General features: G+C 33.0%; 4 protein-coding genes across 5 annotated transcripts; 2 read left to right on the top strand and 2 right to left on the bottom strand.

Moving 5' to 3' along the window:
• The first annotated feature begins 616 nt into the window (after positions 1 to 616).
• On the top strand, positions 617 to 11,248 carry LOC123698351 (very-long-chain (3R)-3-hydroxyacyl-CoA dehydratase). Of its 2 annotated transcripts, none has more exons than XM_045644952.1 (6): positions 617 to 1,082; positions 2,647 to 2,775; positions 3,201 to 3,330; positions 8,003 to 8,208; positions 8,536 to 8,675; positions 9,624 to 11,248. In XM_045644952.1, exons 1-6 carry the CDS (start codon positions 888 to 890, stop codon positions 9,946 to 9,948), a joined length of 1,125 nt encoding a protein of 374 aa, XP_045500908.1. In that variant the 5' UTR covers positions 617 to 887; the 3' UTR covers positions 9,949 to 11,248. The 2 variants fall into 2 exon arrangements, with proteins under 2 accessions (XP_045500908.1, XP_045500907.1); XM_045644951.1 differs by having other exon boundaries at positions 618 to 1,082; positions 7,982 to 8,208.
• Positions 11,249 to 12,267: 1,019 nt separating this feature from the next.
• On the bottom strand, positions 12,268 to 13,941 carry LOC123698655 (NADH dehydrogenase [ubiquinone] 1 alpha subcomplex subunit 13). The gene is made up of 3 exons (XM_045645393.1): positions 13,770 to 13,941; positions 13,275 to 13,495; positions 12,268 to 12,577 (listed from the first exon to the last, which is right to left on the bottom strand). The coding sequence occupies exons 1-3, from the start codon at positions 13,870 to 13,872 to the stop codon at positions 12,440 to 12,442; spliced, it is 462 nt and encodes a 153-aa protein (XP_045501349.1). The 5' UTR covers positions 13,873 to 13,941; the 3' UTR covers positions 12,268 to 12,439.
• A 408-nt stretch (positions 13,942 to 14,349) lies between these two features.
• LOC123698523 lies at positions 14,350 to 15,617 on the top strand. The gene is made up of 4 exons (XM_045645178.1): positions 14,350 to 14,679; positions 14,760 to 14,929; positions 15,180 to 15,260; positions 15,501 to 15,617. The coding sequence occupies exons 1-4, from the start codon at positions 14,427 to 14,429 to the stop codon at positions 15,582 to 15,584; spliced, it is 588 nt and encodes a 195-aa protein (XP_045501134.1). The 5' UTR covers positions 14,350 to 14,426; the 3' UTR covers positions 15,585 to 15,617.
• LOC123698522 (V-type proton ATPase subunit D 1-like) lies at positions 15,609 to 17,578 on the bottom strand. The gene is made up of 5 exons (XM_045645177.1): positions 17,286 to 17,578; positions 16,826 to 17,064; positions 16,672 to 16,753; positions 16,406 to 16,508; positions 15,609 to 15,886 (listed from the first exon to the last, which is right to left on the bottom strand). The coding sequence occupies exons 1-5, from the start codon at positions 17,550 to 17,552 to the stop codon at positions 15,723 to 15,725; spliced, it is 855 nt and encodes a 284-aa protein (XP_045501133.1). The 5' UTR covers positions 17,553 to 17,578; the 3' UTR covers positions 15,609 to 15,722.
• Between the last annotated feature and the right edge of the window lie 337 nt (positions 17,579 to 17,915).

The raw sequence follows: 17,915 nt of genomic DNA, 5'->3' as shown, positions 1-17,915 counted from the left end.
TTACTTTTTATTCCTTTTTCTCCGACGCTTGCTGTGCCTGTGGTGGATCTTTTGCTCATCTATTGCTGGCAGATATATATTTTTATGTTTACTGATGTCCCTCCCTGCGTAATTGTATTCTCTTTGCATCCCTACTGAGTATACCGCATATTTTTATTTTAAGATTATGGAACTTTAAAAAAGAACGACCCTAACGTAAATATTCATGATCATAATTCATTATATTATATTATTTATACTAATACTCTATCAAGGAAATATATATTTTGAATTCATTCTTCAATTCTTTTTATTTAATACATAGCTCTAAATTATACTTATATGCTGTGTACTTATGTATTAAGTTATGTATGATTTCCTACGTGTGCGATGTGTGCGGTAGACGGTAGGTAGACGGTTCTCCACTCTGACTAATACCTAATCTGTGATTCGTTGTTCTGAGGGTTCTCCATCCATGTCCTATATTACTTGCTCTGTGCATCCATGGTGCGGCCCAAGTACGGCCTCGGCGGTTCCAAGGATAGTGACAGATGACATCCACATTGATTTTATTGATATTGTCATATTGACAAAATATAATGAACCTTGAAGTGTCAAGTAAATTTTAATTTGTAAAGGAGTTTAAAATAATCATTACCTTTAAAGTTTAAAAGGTATTATTTTAAATGTATGCTATAATCTAATAGCACGTATTCGTGAATTTCGTGATTGGAAGGGTAGCTGTACTGCTGTAGTAGTAGACGAAAATAAATAACTAGTGCGATGTAAAATTATGCACACTATTTCTAATTTAATATTATGAATTGAGTGCGAACATCTCTCTTGAAAAGAAAGTTCTCACCGTTGCGTTGAACAGCCATTAAACAACATAAAAATAATAAATAAAAATGGTAGTCCCAAGTCCATTCGTTTATTGGGCTCAAACACCAAAACAAGTTTCACTAAAAATTGATTTGCGGAATGCCGAAGATCCCGATGTAGAAGTGATTGACAACAAAATAAGGCTCGCAGCTCAAGGGGTCGGTGCGCACGGGATATGTAAATACGAATTCAGTTTGGATCTGTATTCCCCAATTAAACCGGTAAGTTAAAAAAGAAACAACTCAGGGGCATGTGGAATATTCTAGAATGTTTTCAAAAAATGAAAATTTTAAATACTTACTAAAATCTGTACTTGTGTCTGAGAAATAACAGACTTTTACCAAGATAAGATTTAATTATATAAAATAAAAAGTGTTGTGTGTATAGATATTCTTTGAATATGTATCACCATTCACCATAAAATGTATATTCACTGCTAAAGTGGTCAGTCAGAAAAGCTAGTGTTAATTTATTAAGACTTGATTTGTGACTGTTTGTGATTAACTTATTTATTTTATGATATTTGAATATCATTGCATCAACAACTGGTAGGTAATTGAACTGAAACTTGAAAATATGTATATTTATATGGAGTCAACTGTAAAGGTACATACAATACTCTCAAAATAATTATTTGAACTTACAGTAATAGTGTACTTAGAAAATGTTTTTTTTTCTAATACTTACCTACCTACCTATAACTGTACAAGTATTCTTTTTGCACCATCATTAAGAAATGAAAGCAGAGATAAGATTATCTCCATATTTAAATTTATCCAAAAATAGTATAAGTAATGTGCTAATGTGATAGGGCAAAGGTTAATAGAATAATTATTATGCATTGTCTGTTTGTTTAATACAAAAATACTTCATTACCATCTTATTTAACATATTATTTATGGTCTCTCATATCATTTGCATTGTCGATTTGTATTTAGTGATGTCAGAATAAATTATTTATGAAGATATACATTGATATGTATCACTACATAGTATAAAACAAAGTCGCTTTCTCTGTCCCTATGTCCGTTTTTATTCTTTCAAACTACGCAATGGATTTTGATGCAGTTTTTTTTTATTAGATAGAGTATTTCAAGATGAAGGTTTTAGTATATACTTTATTAGGTTTTAGACAAAGGGGGTGAAGCCGCCGGCGGTAAGCTAGTAACATATTATATACAAGTAACAGTGTCCGTAAACTCCGTAAGGGCTTCACCGATGTAACGAAATACTAGCTGCACACTGTGGTTTCACCTGCATGTGTGAATGTGTTTATCCTTTTAATTCTAAAGTTCCAGGAATATTAGAATTATTAGTATAAAAACCAGCTTAAGTTACTCCTAATAACAACAATTATGTGTCAGTGAAAGTCCTGACAAAATCGGTCCAGTCATTCCTGAGATTAGCCAGAACAAACATACAGACAAAAATTTTAAAAATTACTTCTTCAAGGTGTATAAACAGTGTATAAATCCATATGCATTTAGTAAAATCCGCTTCTGTTAGTCTTAGTGTGATGATATATCCTCAATAAATAGGCTATCTAACACCGAATGAATTTTTTCAAATTGGACCGTAGTTCCTGAGATTTGCATGTTCAAACAAACAAACTCTTCTGCTTTATAATATTAGTATAGATAGTGTGTAAAGATCACATTCATACAAAAATTTAATAAAACTGATTTTATCTTTATACACATGAGTTGATGGTTGATTTATAACAATAATGAAAAGGCAACATAACTATACATTTTAATTTATTTATACATATTTTCTTTGTCATAGGATAAAGATGGTGAACAAAACACAACGGTCAAAGTGTATGAAAACAGAATTGAAGTGTTACTCCAAAAGGAGGAGCAGGTCTGGTGGCCAAGACTTACTGCACAACCACAGAAACCAGCATGGCTAAAGGTAAATATTGTAAACTAGCTTTTCGCTCGCGGCTTATGCCGCATTGTATGCACAAAACATTCTTCGAGCATCATCAGTGCCGGTTTTAGGGGGAGTCTCTTGCCTCTCCTGGTGCAAACTTTCAGAATACCTGAAGCGCCACAATATTTTCGCCCGGGGTGTCAGTGGCCCTTACACCGGCACTGAGCATCATGATATCCAGAGTGAAAATTGATACAGTAGTTTTTGAGCTTATCGCAAACAGACAGACAGATATTGAGGAAGGCTTATTGACTTGTTTTAAAAATGTGATGACTGCAGTAAGTGAACATGCTAAACTATGCACCATTGAAAATCCATAATAGGGATGTTTTTTTTTATATAACATTTTACCATATATTTAGTTGCACCTGTTCGTTTACTAACAGAATATTTTATTCATATAGATAAACTTTGATCTATGGAAAACGGAAGACGACCTTGAGGAACCTAGCGAGGAAGAAACCCGCGATGTGATGAAAGACTATCCCGGGATGTACGATCAGGTGCACAAAGAGGAGCTAGGTTATAGGAAAGGTTTGTTATTTTAATATTTAGTTTGTAGCATTCAAATGAGATTTTTTTAAGGATAACGCAAGCAGGCGCGGGTTCGAATCCCACGAGGCGAGATTTTTACTTCGATTTTTAACTTCTTTAAAAAAATTGTGACAACACACCAATTGACACAACGCCATCTAGTCCAAAAATAAAAGAATTATGCCATATTGTAATATACAGGGTGTAATCGTTAAGTGTGCACAAGCGATTATTCCGTAACTATTGCAGATACCAAAAAACTTTAAACTGATATCGAAAGTACTTAACCTAATGAGTAAAATGGCCATAATAAATTTTTAAAAATAAAACGAGAAATATCCAAAAATGTTACATTAAACGCTCCCATACATTTTATTTCCCATACATTTTGTATTCATAGCAGATTTTCGAAGTGATGTCCTCATTGTGCAATACAATGAGGAGCTCTATTTACAGTTTCTAAATGAACTTCCCTTCAAATTTGCGAAGTAATTAAAGCAGAAAACCAAAAAAAGAAAGAAAAAGCTAAAATCTTTCATATTAAATGTACTAGGTTGATCCAAAAGTAATGATAATTGGGTATTTCCTGTGCACATAAAAATATAAAATAAATGTTTTTTGCTTGCTCATGTATTCACTTAGTAATCACAAAAAAATCATATCAACAGGCCACGTTTCCAATTATTTACATTAATTTGAATGTGAACCGTGCGTGCCAGAATGTTTCCCGACGAAAAGAAGAAACAACGATTCGACATGTAGAGGGTAAATTTCTAAATTTTTAATGATATCAGGATAATTTTTTGTCACGTTTTGTGATCATGGACGTTACCCGAGTTCACCATGTTTATGCTGAAACCAAAAAACAATCAATGTCCTGGATGCGAGCTTCCAAAGTGACGATGAAGAAATTCAAAGTGAAAATCAGTAGGTAGGTTAGATTAAAGCAATTTTAGCAAAGAATATTTTAAAAAGGTAGCCACTTTATTGGGCTCTTACTAAACAGACCAAATTAAAAGATTGCGGTAGGTTAGTAAGGAAAAGAGACATGGCAAACTGCGGACCTGAACGCTGTTTCACCAAGACAACGCACCAGATCACAAAGCGTCAGGTGCGATGGCTGCCATTAAAAAATCGGCATTCCAAATGCTTGAACACCTACCCTATTTTTTAGATCTAGCTCCTGTTTACTTTTATCTCTTTCCTCGGCACAAGAAACACTTTCTTAGCAATAAATTATTTTAAGACGACAGCGAAGTGATGGCCGCGTGAAGGAGTTTTTGTGGATGAAGTCAAAGTTTTTTTTTTAAGTTTAGGAAAAAAAATATTGAAGTATATTTTCTAGTTAAAAGACTATCTAGAGAACTACATAATTATTATAACTGTAATGACCTTGTTTAATATTGATTATCATTACTTTTGGATCAACCCATGTACATGGGATATTCGTATCTCATACAAAATGTATGGGAGGGTTTCAAGTTAATTTTTTAGATATTTCTCGTTTTATTTTTAAAAATTTATTATGGCCATTTTACTCATTAGGTTAAATTCTTTCGATATCAGTTTAAAGTTTTTTGATATCTGTAATAGTTACGGAATAATCGCCTGTGCACACTTAACGATTACACCCTGTATATTGTAAAGTGCGTAATTTTTCTAAAATAAATTATTTAGAAAATGCCTTTTAAACCCCCATAAACATAAATAGTTTGGAAAATCCAAAAGTGCACGCCTCATAATCTCGTCCTTTACAATAAAATTGATTATTTATAAAGAGTACACTATAAATATAAAAAAGAAATAAAATAAAACAGTTGGAAAAGTAAAGAAAGCGGTACCGTAATAATTGAGCTATTTTTCTTGTGGCCCCACCTAGATGTGAAACTGCGCAGGTTTAAGGGACTGACTACCAACTTATTTTTTTAAACCTTGGCTTATAGTATAAAGAATCGAGTTTATAATGGTGAATTTTGAGTACACTATAAATATAAAAAAAAATAAAGAATATATACAGGGTTACAGGAAAAGTCGATGTAGATCCGTTAAGGGCATGTAGTACACATCATTTCTGAATGATTTCACTAAATAACCTCCCATCCTAAACTTAACCGTTTTTGAGATATTCGAGTTTTAATTTTTTTTTATGAAAATGCCCAATTTTTCGGCTATTCAATTGAATATTTTGAATTTTTTTGACTCTTATGATTATTTTTTTGGTTTTTTACATGAAGAATGAGATGCTTAATTACCTCAATGACTAAAATTGCACGTAAGTTAACTAAATAGGTCATTGTAGACGATCGAAACTTAAGAAAATAAGTACAAATTATAAAAAAAATGTAGATGTTTTTAAGCACATCTGCAGAGCAAGTGCCATAATAATTTTTTGAGATATCCAGAAAAGAAAAATATATTTTTATAATTTGTACTTATTTTCTTAAGTTTCGATCGTCTACTATGACCTATTTAGTTAACTTACGTGCAATTTTAGTCATTGAGGTAATTAAGCGTCTCATTCTTCATGTAAAAAACCAAAAAAATAATCATAAGAGTCAAAAAAATTCAAAATATTCAATTGAATAGCCGAAAAATTGGGCATTTTCATAAAAAAAAATTAAAACTCGAATATCTCGAAAACGGTTAAGTTTAGGATGGGAGGTTACATAGTGAAATCATTCAGAAATGATGTGTACTACATGCCCTTAACGGATCTACATCGACTTTACCTGTAACCCTGTATAGATATACTAAAATTATGGAGAACAGTCGATATTTTTTTTTTGTTTATTTAATAACAATTAAACCACATCGAATCAGACCCTGAAAAATGAAAGGGTTCTATTCCTGAGCATACTCAAGCGTAAGAGAAAAAAAAGACTCGATTAGTAAAGTATTTCGGTCGCTATCGTATTAACAAGAAAATCCTCCGCACATACAGACACACGGACGTCCAAGACAGAACTTTTTTAAACTGTTTTTTAACTAGTTTAAATAACAAAAATGACATCAAAAATATCATGAATGTTAAAAATAGTGTTTTTTCTTAATATGTGTGTGTATGTATTATCTTACAAGTGCAATGTATGATACATAAAGACATTTTAAGTTTGAAAAATCAGATGTTTTGCGCGAAGTGACAGTAGTACCCACCACAACGCTTCGCTTATGAGGCGTGCAAAATGCAATTATTTTCGAACACACTCTCCTTTGCGCAAATATCAATTTAACTAAGCGTATGGAAATCTTGCAAAAGGTCATTTAAATTTAAAATAAATATAATAATTATTACATATACATATTTGCCTCTTACAAAAATAAATAATAATATAAATCGATTAACTTAATCAATGTTTTGTCCCTTTCACATACATATTATTTGAGATAAGGAAGAAAGAAACAAAATATTATGTACTATTTTAGTAATTTTTATAAAAAAATATAATAGAGTATTGAGATATTATATAAAGTTGTTGTTTACCTTAGGTATAATTACACAAAAAATTTCGTCGTTTCGACAGTACAAGATTTCGGTTCAATATTCTGTTTATCTGTTTCTTTATCAGTAAATTATTGAGGAATTAGATAATAGATAATAGTTTCGGTGATTTTATTAAGTGTTTTTATGTAACATTTGAGTGAAGTTCTGTATTGAAGAATTAATATGGAGACATCTCGTGAAAATGCGGAAGTGTCGAGTAAGATATTTTCGTTTGGGAATACATACAAGATTTTTATCATTTTCCTAAGATTCAATGTCAATATAAAAGAAAATATTAATTTATTCATTTATCTTTAATTTATGAACACGATATTTTTTAAACGTTCCCGGTGCGGTGTTACGAATACTAATTAGTCTATACTAATACATATTATAAAGAGGAAAGGTTTGTAATTATGTATGTATGTATGTATGTATGGTTTTCACGCATAAACTACTGGACCGATTTTGATGAAATTTGGCACAGACAATCTTTAGACCCTGAGAAAGAACATAGGCCACCTTTTATTGCGAAATATAATTAATTTCATAAGAAATATAATTTCATATCATGATAATACGTATTATCAAACTTAATTATATTATTTTGATAAATCCATATATGTTTCGTCCACGGGATATTTATAAATTAAACCTAAAAACTGTTAGTATCTTGTGAGCTGTCTATCTAATTTTTATAGTCCCCAGTAAAATTTATGAACAATTATTTCTAAGCTATGTTTAAGAACAATTTAAGTGTAAATCATATTACACTTCAATTGCTCTTTTCATAACATACAGGCTACCTGCTGCAATACTGATCTTTTAAACCAGATTTTTTATTATTAAATAAAACCAGTTGTCTTACGGAAACAAAATATAATAATAATAAAAACGACATAAAATTATGTTTTTTTTTAACTTAATATGTATATTGTATATAAGGAAGTTTATTTACTCAAAATAATTTCATTATCCCAGAACAACTTCGTCTTCATCTCAACTCTTATTGGAATAATAACAAAAATAATTTAGTTTTGAATCTGAATACCATTTGTAAGAAGTTAAGTCAAATATTTTCTCACGAATCCCCAAAATTATCACGAACCCCTTTTATTCCTATCGACCCCTTGGGCTCGATACTACCACAATTATCTATCTATCCTTTAGAAATGACTCCGGCAATTACAGAAGACTACAAGAAGGTGTACCTCATTATATACAACCTGTTTCAATTCATCGGTTTCACTTACGTTCTAAGCGTAATGGGGGTGCGATACGCGAAATTGGAATATGACTCCGTACCGGATACGTATGAACACGTGGGTTCAGCGATGAAGTTCCTGCAACTGATGATGTTCCTGGAGGTCATGCACCCGCTATTCGGTTATACTAAGGTGAGTGGGTTTTTTTTAGTTAGTGGGGGTTGCGAGTGTTTTTAGAAATTTATTTGTTAAATTATTACGGGGGTAGAGTTTAGTTGGTAACAAATTTTTCAGTTACAAAAGTTCAACTAAGACTAACAAAAGAATGCGTGTTAGTCATTTAATAACTATAAAATGGGTATTGTAATGTCAATAAAGTAAACGTAAAAAAAAAAATATTGTATATTTTTTATTGTGAATATGAAGGAGCTCTTGACCACAATCTCATATAATTGTAATGTGGAAAAAGAAGGCTATTTATTATTATTTAAAGGTTAAACTTATTTTTTCGCACTCCAGGGTAGTCCACTAGTAGCGTTCCTACAAATAGGCGGTCGCGCGTTCGTGCTGTTCGCCATGATAGAGTCGGAGCCAAGAATGCAGACCAAACCTGTGGTGTTCTACCTGTTTGCTATGTGGAGCCTCATTGAAGTCGTCAGGTATATGAGCTGGATTCTTTTTAAGAGGGAATAAAAAAAACTTTTAAAAATATGTTTTTTTTTATGATTGTCAATCTCCAGCTATTGATTCCTAGCCATCATTACCGTCAGGATAAAATGATAAGTTTCATAAAATAGTGGATCATAAATAAATATGTAAATTATAATGTAGTGAAATAATTAAGAAATTTGAAAGTCCCTTGTCAACTAGTGTTGTACGGAATAAATGCGCAATACATTAGTTTCATACATTTTATTCAACATTTTTATTTCGGACAACCTTCTAGTTCAGGATACATCGTCCATTTTTGCAAGTGACTACTATCAAGCTGATTTTCCGTTTGTAGCTTTATTTTGATGAGATGCCGAATAATTTCGTGTACGAAACTCTCGATTGTGGTAGCTAACAGAGATAACAAGGATAACATTTTTTGATTTGATGGTTCTCAAATATTTATTACGCAATTTGTAGGACAATATGTCTGTTGAATTATAGAAACATTAACTAAGTGAAAACAAAAAAATCAGCTTGTTAGTAATCATTTATGATGACCTCGTTATCGATACACTTTGGAAAGGGCCTCTTTGAACAAACCATAGATTTTGTAGGACAAATATTTTTTCGAATAATTTAGGTTATTATCTTGAGATTGAACAAAAAAAATTCAGTTAGTAATAAATATTTGAGAACCATCAAATCAAAATTTTTTATCCTTGTTATCTCTGTTAGCTACCACAATCGAGACTTTCGTACACGAAACTATTGGGCGTCTCATCAAAATAAAGCTACAAACGGAAATTAGCTTGATAGTAGTCACTTGCAAAAATGGGCGATGTATCCTGAACTATTCTTTTCTTAGACAAGTAGACAAATTCTCAATAATTTATGTTCTATCAGAAAATACATATTTTTAAGATTCTTAACCTAACAATGTTTTTGTTTCCCAGATACCCGTTCTACATAGCGCAGCTGTACAACAAGAACTTCTATTTCCTCACCTGGCTGCGCTACTCCATGTGGATCCCCTTGTACCCATTGGGCATTCTCTGCGAGGCAATTGTCATTCTTCGCAACCTTCCCTACTTCGAAGAAACCGGCCGTTTCACAGTATCCCTACCAAATGAATGGAATTTCGCATTCCACATGCCTTCATTCATGAGGTTGTATCTTTTGATCCTGGCTTTCCCCGGAATGTTCTTTGTGATGAAACACATGCACAAGCTACGAACGGTCAAGCTCAAGCCGAAAATTATCATCAAAAAATGCAAGTAGGTGAAAAAATTATAAAAAACGAGAAAAAAAATTTTTTTTTGGACTAGCCATGTGCTCCCTGGAGTTTTTTGGTATGTAGGGTTGTAATTTGATTTCAATATTGATTGGTGTTAGTCTCGGTGTCTATTATATACACGGTGTGTCGTGAAAATAAGTTAGGAGTTTTAGTGGTAAGTTGATAATTTCGTTTCTGATTTACTGAATGTGAAAATTATGTATGTTTGCTCAATTTCATTAAAATTACCTGTAATGAACGTAGAGAAACATTTTAAAAATTTATAAGAGTAGGATTAAGATGCTTTCAGTTTCAATTTCATATTGCTGTTTATGTTGTTATACATATTATGCTCAATGTTTTTTAAGTATCCATAAAAAATACTCAGCTCTATCTAATCTTAACTTATTTTTGTGACACTACCCTCATTTTTAGAATATCAATATTATATTAAAACACTACTAAGAATTAAACATTTATGCAACTTAGATTTAAAAAACAAAGACATTATTACTATAAAGTATATAACTACGTAGATAAAACATTGTAGATCAAGAGCCCACGACGGCGAGACTTTCCTTTCTTTAGGAAAGTTGAAAGTTTCTCTGTATATGTCTCCGATACAGATAATGACGACTACCGATTATCAAGTCTGGGTTGTGGTTACTTTGGCAGGAAACAGGTAGTAAAGGTGTATAAAATTGTACCTAACTTTCATTATACTTCAAAAGCTAAATTTTATATATGTTACTTGGGGACGTATAAAAAGATAGAGCAAGACCTCAAGAGCCGGACAGTTTTCATGGTTCTTACATCTTGCCAGACCCATTTAAAAAATAACTAACTTATCATCAAATTAACGTATTTGATTTCGTATTTGATACTTTTAGGTAGTAACGTTAATTTGATGATATGTTAGTTATTTTTTAAATTGGTCTGGCAAGATGTTAGAACCATGAAAACTGTCCGGCTCTTGAGGTAACATCTTTTTATACGTCTCCAAGTAACATATATAAAATTTAGCTTTTAAAGTATAATGAAAGTTAGGTACAATTTTATACACCTTTACTACCTGTTTCCTGCCAAAGTAACCACAACCCAGACTTGATAATCGCTAGTCGTTCTTATCTGTATCGGAGACATATACAGAGAAACTTTCAAATTTCCTAAAGAAAGGAAAGTCTGGCCGCCGTGGGCTCTTAGATTATTGATTTTTAATTTTTTTTTATAAACTGACAAGTATAATTTAAGTTTGATTTAAAAATTGTTGGTCTCAATTTTTTGTTTTTATATTTTATTTTTTGTTACCGGTTATGTTACTATTGTAATTTTATAAGAAATAAATGTGAATTAAAGGTAATATGAATATAATCAGATTGTTTTATTCATTATAATTTATAACCATAAGTATTCATCATAATTGTTTGGAGAAACTCAATCTGGGGCCGTATTATGACCTCTTTTTTACAGAAAGTTCACGCCGTGAATTAAACTGACTGGCAAATTCATATTATTCCGTAATAAACTATGACTGGTTATTGCGATCATAATATTTGCCAGTCAGGTTCAATTCACGGCGTAAACGCCCCAAGCTAGAACTAGAACAGTATATAACCTTATATAACAATATAACAGTAATTTAATTAAAAAAAAACCGCATTTGAGCATACAAAAGGACATAGGGAAATAGGGACAGAGAAAGCGACTTTGTTTTATACTATGTAGTGATACAATAAATAAAATTTATGAAACCAGTTAAAAAATAATTCAAAATTTTTAACAAGCCTAACTGCAGTAGGTACCACATTAAGATTGTCTTATTCTTTCTGTCAAAATTTACAAATGTATAGCAATAATTATCAATAGTATTATGCCGGGTACAGACTGGTGAACCGTGAAACGTAACATGAAATATCATTCTGCCTTTCATTGCATGTTCGCTGCAAGTGTGGACGCATAGCGCGCTCACGCGCATTCACTACGAACCTCCCGTAGGCGTGTTCCTTGCCCCTTTGTGTTCGTCGAAAAACCGACAAATCACGGATCGCTCCGCGCGCGGCTTGTAATGCTCCTAGCATGCGCGTGTAATGCACAATTCGCGTGCGCAAGACGTCCAAACTATGAGAAATTGTTACAAAGTGTGTTACCTTGCGTGATACATTGCAGCAATGTGTACGGTGAATTCTTTCATTGCATGTTACGTTTCACCAGTCTGTACCCGGCATTAGGTATATGAGCTCCTTTACAAAAATAGTTGAAAAATCTCAGAAAAGAATGGGAAAAGCTTTTACATGATAATGGGTTTGTACTGAAATAAAAAGCAATTTTCCTAATATAACTTTTAATTCAAGCAACTACAATAAATATTCCTGAACTTCTTACTATTACAGCGAACATTATTATATCATAACATTAATCTTTATAACTTCGAAAGTTATATATCCGAACTTTCACAGTTGATTTTTACACAATAGCAGAAGAACAGGCATATTATATTTAAGCCCAGAAGTTCATTTCGGCTCTCTTGTACCACGCGGACGGTTCGGTGTGGGCGTAGTATTCATGGAAGATAGGTTCGACCAGTGCATCGGGGGGTACTAGCTTGTAGATGCGCTCACCGTAGTAGGTGCCGACCTGAAAATGGAGACATTACATAATTAATTATAGGTAAGCTAAATTTTACTTGAGGTATATTAAATTCATGTTAAGTAGAATAAAAAAAATGAAATTATTGTACAATGTTTGAATTAAATGTATATCCTGCAAGTAGGTCAAAATTGTAAAGAAGTCAGTTACACACAAACATACAAGTAAAGTTAATAAAAGCATGATAATGAAGAATTTCGGAATTTGTTGTTGTGTCTGCTCTATAGCCCATATCTTTATTCATGTTATTATTGATGCAAATAAATTGTATTATTTTTGTTATTTTTTACTCTACACAATGATCATATGATAGGAGTTTGTGCCATTAAATATAATGATTTAATAAGGTACTATCTATATTGTGTATCTAATGCATTTCGGCATTAATATATAATCTAGTTGAATGCAAAAGCTAGCACTTATTATTTGAGTTTTAAAGTGCTGCAGCTTGGAGCTAGTAATCTTAATATATATAAATCTCGTGTCACAATGTTTGTCCTCAATGGACTCCTAAACCACTTAACCGATTATAATAAAATTCGCACACCATGTGCAGTTCGATCCAACTTGAGAGATAGGATAGGTTTTATCCCGGAAATCCCTCGGGAACGGGAACTATGCGGGTTTTTCTTTGAAAACGCAGGCGAAGCCGCGGGCGGAAAGCTAGTTGATTATAAGTAATTACCTCCCATCCAGGAACGTCGCGCATAAGCTCGGCCTCCGCGTCGCGGTTTCTGCGCAATTGTTTCAGATATTCGCGGTCCCTTTCCGCCAACATCATTGGGTAAATAGCCATCTTAGCAGAACGCATCTCTATTCTGTTCTTATCAACCTTTTTGGAGTTCAAATAGTATAGATATGCAGACACTGCCGTCACACCAAGATACCCAGCGAACCATGTGAAGCCTGAAATTGTAGGGCCAAATTTAAACATGCATAATTTTAGATTGGGAGTGAAAACTTTATTTCAAATTTGTATTTCATTGTATTTCATATATTTCATTGTATTGTATTGACTAGACTATAAAAGTAAATTATCAAAAACCGGGTAGGTATTAATACTGTCATTTAGAAAATATTATAGCGGACAAGTGCAAAAAAATAAAATTTTATCTGAAACATAACCTATATTATTACATAATAATACCCCAATATTTTCTGATAGGACTGTCATACTTACCGCTAAAGTATGATTTTGCCGGGACTCTTTTAAAGGGAATCGACTTATATCCCCCTGGAGGAGGCAAGTCCTGTTTTCGAGCTATTTGGCAAGCCTCAGCCATTTTTTGGCTTTTTAATTTCGACAGAAAATCATCTGTAAACTGTCAAATTTGTTGTGATGGCCATTGACAAGAGTCAACTGCTGTCAAGAGCAATACCACAAAGTAAAGGCAAACCTTTTTAATCTCCGAATTAGTGTCTAGATACATGCTTATTGGCTCGACCGAATCTATCAAAATAATCAAGGAATAATCCTTGAAATAGTCTAGATACATGTAATACTAGTATTTTCTAGGGTTTGATTTTACGCGAGTATTATACATTTAGAAATTAAAGACTTTTTAACGGATTTTAAACGCGATTTATTCATTCTATTATTTTCCCGACGTTTCGAACACTTTACAGCGAGCGTGGTCACGGGGAGACTGTCTCCAGTATTTCTACATGTAATACTATTTCTCTATTTAGATTAATATGCTTTCAAAAATAAATATCTATATACTCTTTGATTTTAATTCCTTCTTACTTCAAACCGTAATCAAACATCCGTCCTATTTTGCTAAGCAACGAATAAACAAATTTTGATAAATAAATTTCTATTAAAGTTGTACATAAAATGGAATCTGATACTATAAATGAAGAAGTTCAAGTCAATTTACCGGACCCACCAGATGAAGAGAGAGAAATAAAATTAAGACCCTTAGAACGAATTAAGTTGCATCCAAAAGCTCCAATAGAACCCACAGCATACGGAAAGGGTAAAAATTTTAGCCGACCCTGGATTCTTCAGGACGGTCGAGATGTCCCAGCTAAGGGTAGTGAAATGCGCAATAGCTTCGGTGTGCCTAAAAAAGCTCCACATAGTGAAGGTAAAAAGAAAACTTTGAAAATATATGGCAAACGTAGATACCTGTATCATAATAATGTAAGATTTGTTGTTATTTCATAGGCATTCGAAAGCGCATGTTGAAAGACTTCTTTTGGGAGCAGATGCTAGATGAAGTTATAGAAGAATTAGCAACGTCTCAACCAATAGCCGATTATTGCACAGAATATGAATCCAATTTCATAAAAGATAATTTTGAACCACGCAATCTTGAAGTCACTGCTGATAAAAATGTATGTACGTCTTGGCAACTATACTATTCTTTAAAAAAATTCACGTCCCGGCTTCACCCGGGATAACTAAAAATGTAGTCCTTGTTCCTCGAGATAGATGTCGCTAATGGCGAAATATAACCAGTATTTTAAAATAGGTCAAATAGTTTTTGATTTAAATGATAAATCGAAATAAACATACAATTCTTTCTTGAAAAATAGGAATATTATGTGAAAATATACATATCTGATTGCTTATGTTGTTTCCTAGATGCATTTAAAATACCCATTGTACGGAACGGGGTCTAGTGCTGTAACGTATTACAGTGAAAGTGTGAAAAAGACTGGCCCAGTAAGTTTTAAATATATTTATTATTTTAACATAACATATTTTAAGAGCTAGCGCGCAAGAGAAACTTTTGTCTCCGCAACTATTTTGTCTTTCTCATCAATTCTATGGGCTAGTAAGAAAGTGCACACACGTAGCGACGTAACTTCCTACAGAGTTGATGGGAGAGACAAAATAGTTGCGGAGACAAAAGTTGCTCTTGCGCGCTAGCTCTTAGATACTTAATAAAATTATTATTTTCAGGGTGAGATATTAGAAAAATTCCGTAGATGCCAGTACTTCACCAAGCCAATGGAAGAAAGGCTGGATAATGGATGGGTTTTGTAGGTTTTTTGAAATAAAATTCATGTCAAATGTTAATTCGTTTTTTATTTTATCCAATGAAACACGTCGACTTCATACATAGAACAAATTTTGTACATAAATTAAATATTATTCAAACAAGTAGTTTGCAGTCTACACTGTTTAAAACAATAAGTCGTCATCATCCCAGTAGTGAGGATAGCATACTGGCTTGAAATCACCAGCAGAAACCGTAGTGGTTGATAAGCCGCTTTTGGAATTTACGTCTACAAGATCCTTTAGTGAATCGCTCTGTCTGCTCGATACTGAAGGTGTCTCCGATATATCTGGAAAGCAGTCATTTAGTTATTATATTCAACATATTCGGTTTACATAAAAAAAAAATCGTCAATCTTCCATCGAGCGCGTGACGGATCACATCTTAAGTAGGTACATAGTTATATAAGAAGTCGGTTAAAAATAAAATATATAAGTATAAAAAGAAACAGAAAAAGGAGAAGAAAGAAAAGAGATATAGAAATTTCTTTAAATGTCTACAGGTATAATTATTATTCAGAAAATTGTCTATTTTTTAGTACCTATTAATTTATGGTATTCACTATTACTATTATAAGAAATTTTATCTGAAAAAAAAAACAAAATAAAAGACGTGTGACACTCGGGCACTGCCGCGGTAAAGCTATTGCTGTGGCTATTGCATAGCATGCCTTCAAGCCACACCTCCGAGCCCGTCGGAGTGGGGAGCGTTAGGTTTTTTCGTTACGGAATTTCTCGATTCGGTCCCCGCGCTCATGGCCATGCAATATAGAAGCTATGCAATAGCATAAAAATGTTCTCCATCTTACCACTGGAATCTCCGCATACTTTCCTTTCCACGGGCTTGGGCAATATGCGTCCAAGATTTTTCTTTGCCTTCACCATTTTCAAACGGTGGTATTCTTCACGTTCCTAGGATCACAAATTAATGTAATAAAAATTTATTAAAATTGTGAATAAATTTGCCTACATTTTTTAACATCATAAATTACATTTTATCAAGCGCTCAACAATTTAAATATTGGTGACCAGTGATTTTAGTGTCATCCTGAAATAGTAAAAAATACTTATGTACCCTTTCATCCATTTCAGTTAAGATATAATTTTCAGTATTGCGTAATTTCGGCAAGATCACTTTTTCTATGCCATTGACTTTCCTGAAACGTGCATAGATATTTTAAACTGATTTTGTCGAAAGCGATTTTATAAAGATCAGATTTTTTTAATACCTGAGAGTAGTACGAATAGCTTCATCTAAAAGTAAGCAAATGTTTCTCAAGGAGGCAAACTTTATAAGGATTTTAGTGACTTCTCGAAAAGCACGTTTCGTTTCACTAGTGCGATGACCGCCAGCACCTAAACCTGCATAGCGAAAGGCATCGCCTGCGGTGTGGTCCTCAATAGCTTGGAGTGACACGGTTGGGACCCCAGATATGTTTTCAGGGACTCGTTGAACACGGATTTGAGCCTGATATTTGATTTTTTATTAGTTTCAAATAATATTAGCTAATACCTATACAAAATACCTATTCACAATCTGATCAAGATGGATGTTTTATTTGCTTGATGTTAATTATTTAAGGTTGGGAGGAATTTGCCTATTATTTAAAAAGCTAGGTATAGCTTTCTCAATCAAAAATCTAAACTGTAAAGCTTATGAATCAAGGATATTTTAGATTTTTAGCTAACCTGGCCAACATTTTCTAAAACTAACGCATTTGATTCGCCATTAGTAAATTTTATAGCTGCAAGAGAAATGTAAGCCTCTTTCAAAGTATGGCCGAGTAAAGCCTGGACTGTAGCTAGTTCAGCGGCTGCCTGGCGCCCTTTGAAGCGTAGGGCTTCGGCCTTTCTCTTTAATAGCTGATATCCTTTGTTGACTTTTTCTTGGCGTTGTTTTATTTCACGCAACATAAACAAGGATGCAGTTACAGGATAACGGTTTTCAGAGTTCATTTTTTTGAGATTTTTTGAAAACTGCGTTGTCAAAATTATTACTTAGGTTGTCAAACAAAGTTTTATCTCAATAATAGTTGCCTTCTTAGGTTGCCTTAAAATAGTTTTTAGTTTATCAGCTTTCGTCAAAAGCAGCAGCAGCTTAATCTATACTAATATTATAAAGCTGAACTTTGTTTGTTTGAACGCGCTAATCTCAAGAACTACTGATCCGATTTTAAAAATTCTTTCGGTGTTGGATAGGCCATTTATCGAGGAAGGCTATAGGCTAACATCATGCTTAAGACCAACAGAAGCGGAGCCTCGCGGGTGAAACCGCGGAGCGCAGCTAGTTATAATATAAAACCTTTGTCGGAAACCACG

Source organism: Colias croceus, chromosome 16 (assembly GCF_905220415.1).
Source record: "Colias croceus chromosome 16, ilColCroc2.1".
In the NCBI taxonomy this organism is placed as follows: Eukaryota; Metazoa; Arthropoda; class Insecta; order Lepidoptera; family Pieridae; genus Colias; species Colias croceus.
This window is presented reverse-complemented; position numbering and strand designations above follow the sequence as displayed.

Coding starts and splice junctions, on each gene's coding strand:
- LOC123698522 (XM_045645177.1), bottom strand. CDS start 17,552: ATGAACTCTGAAAACCGTTATCCTGTAACTGCATCCTTGTTTATGTTG. Junction 16,754..16,825: donor GCTATTCGTACTACTCTCAG/GTATTAAAAAAA, acceptor TGCACGTTTCAG/GAAAGTCAATGGCATAGAAA. Junction 16,509..16,671: donor TAACTGAAATGGATGAAAGG/GTACATAAGTAT, acceptor TTGTGATCCTAG/GAACGTGAAGAATACCACCG.
- LOC123698655 (XM_045645393.1), bottom strand. CDS start 13,872: ATGGCTGAGGCTTGCCAAATAGCTCGAAAACAGGACTTGCCTCCTCCA. Junction 13,496..13,769: donor GGCAAAATCATACTTTAGCG/GTAAGTATGACA, acceptor CTACAATTTCAG/GCTTCACATGGTTCGCTGGG. Junction 12,578..13,274: donor GCGACGTTCCTGGATGGGAG/GTAATTACTTAT, acceptor CTCCATTTTCAG/GTCGGCACCTACTACGGTGA.
- LOC123698523 (XM_045645178.1), top strand. CDS start 14,427: ATGGAATCTGATACTATAAATGAAGAAGTTCAAGTCAATTTACCGGAC. Junction 14,680..14,759: donor AAAAGCTCCACATAGTGAAG/GTAAAAAGAAAA, acceptor GTTATTTCATAG/GCATTCGAAAGCGCATGTTG. Junction 14,930..15,179: donor AAGTCACTGCTGATAAAAAT/GTATGTACGTCT, acceptor GTTGTTTCCTAG/ATGCATTTAAAATACCCATT.
- LOC123698351 (XM_045644951.1), top strand. CDS start 888: ATGGTAGTCCCAAGTCCATTCGTTTATTGGGCTCAAACACCAAAACAA. Junction 3,331..7,981: donor GGAGCTAGGTTATAGGAAAG/GTTTGTTATTTT, acceptor TCTATCCTTTAG/AAATGACTCCGGCAATTACA. Junction 8,209..8,535: donor CGCTATTCGGTTATACTAAG/GTGAGTGGGTTT, acceptor TTCGCACTCCAG/GGTAGTCCACTAGTAGCGTT.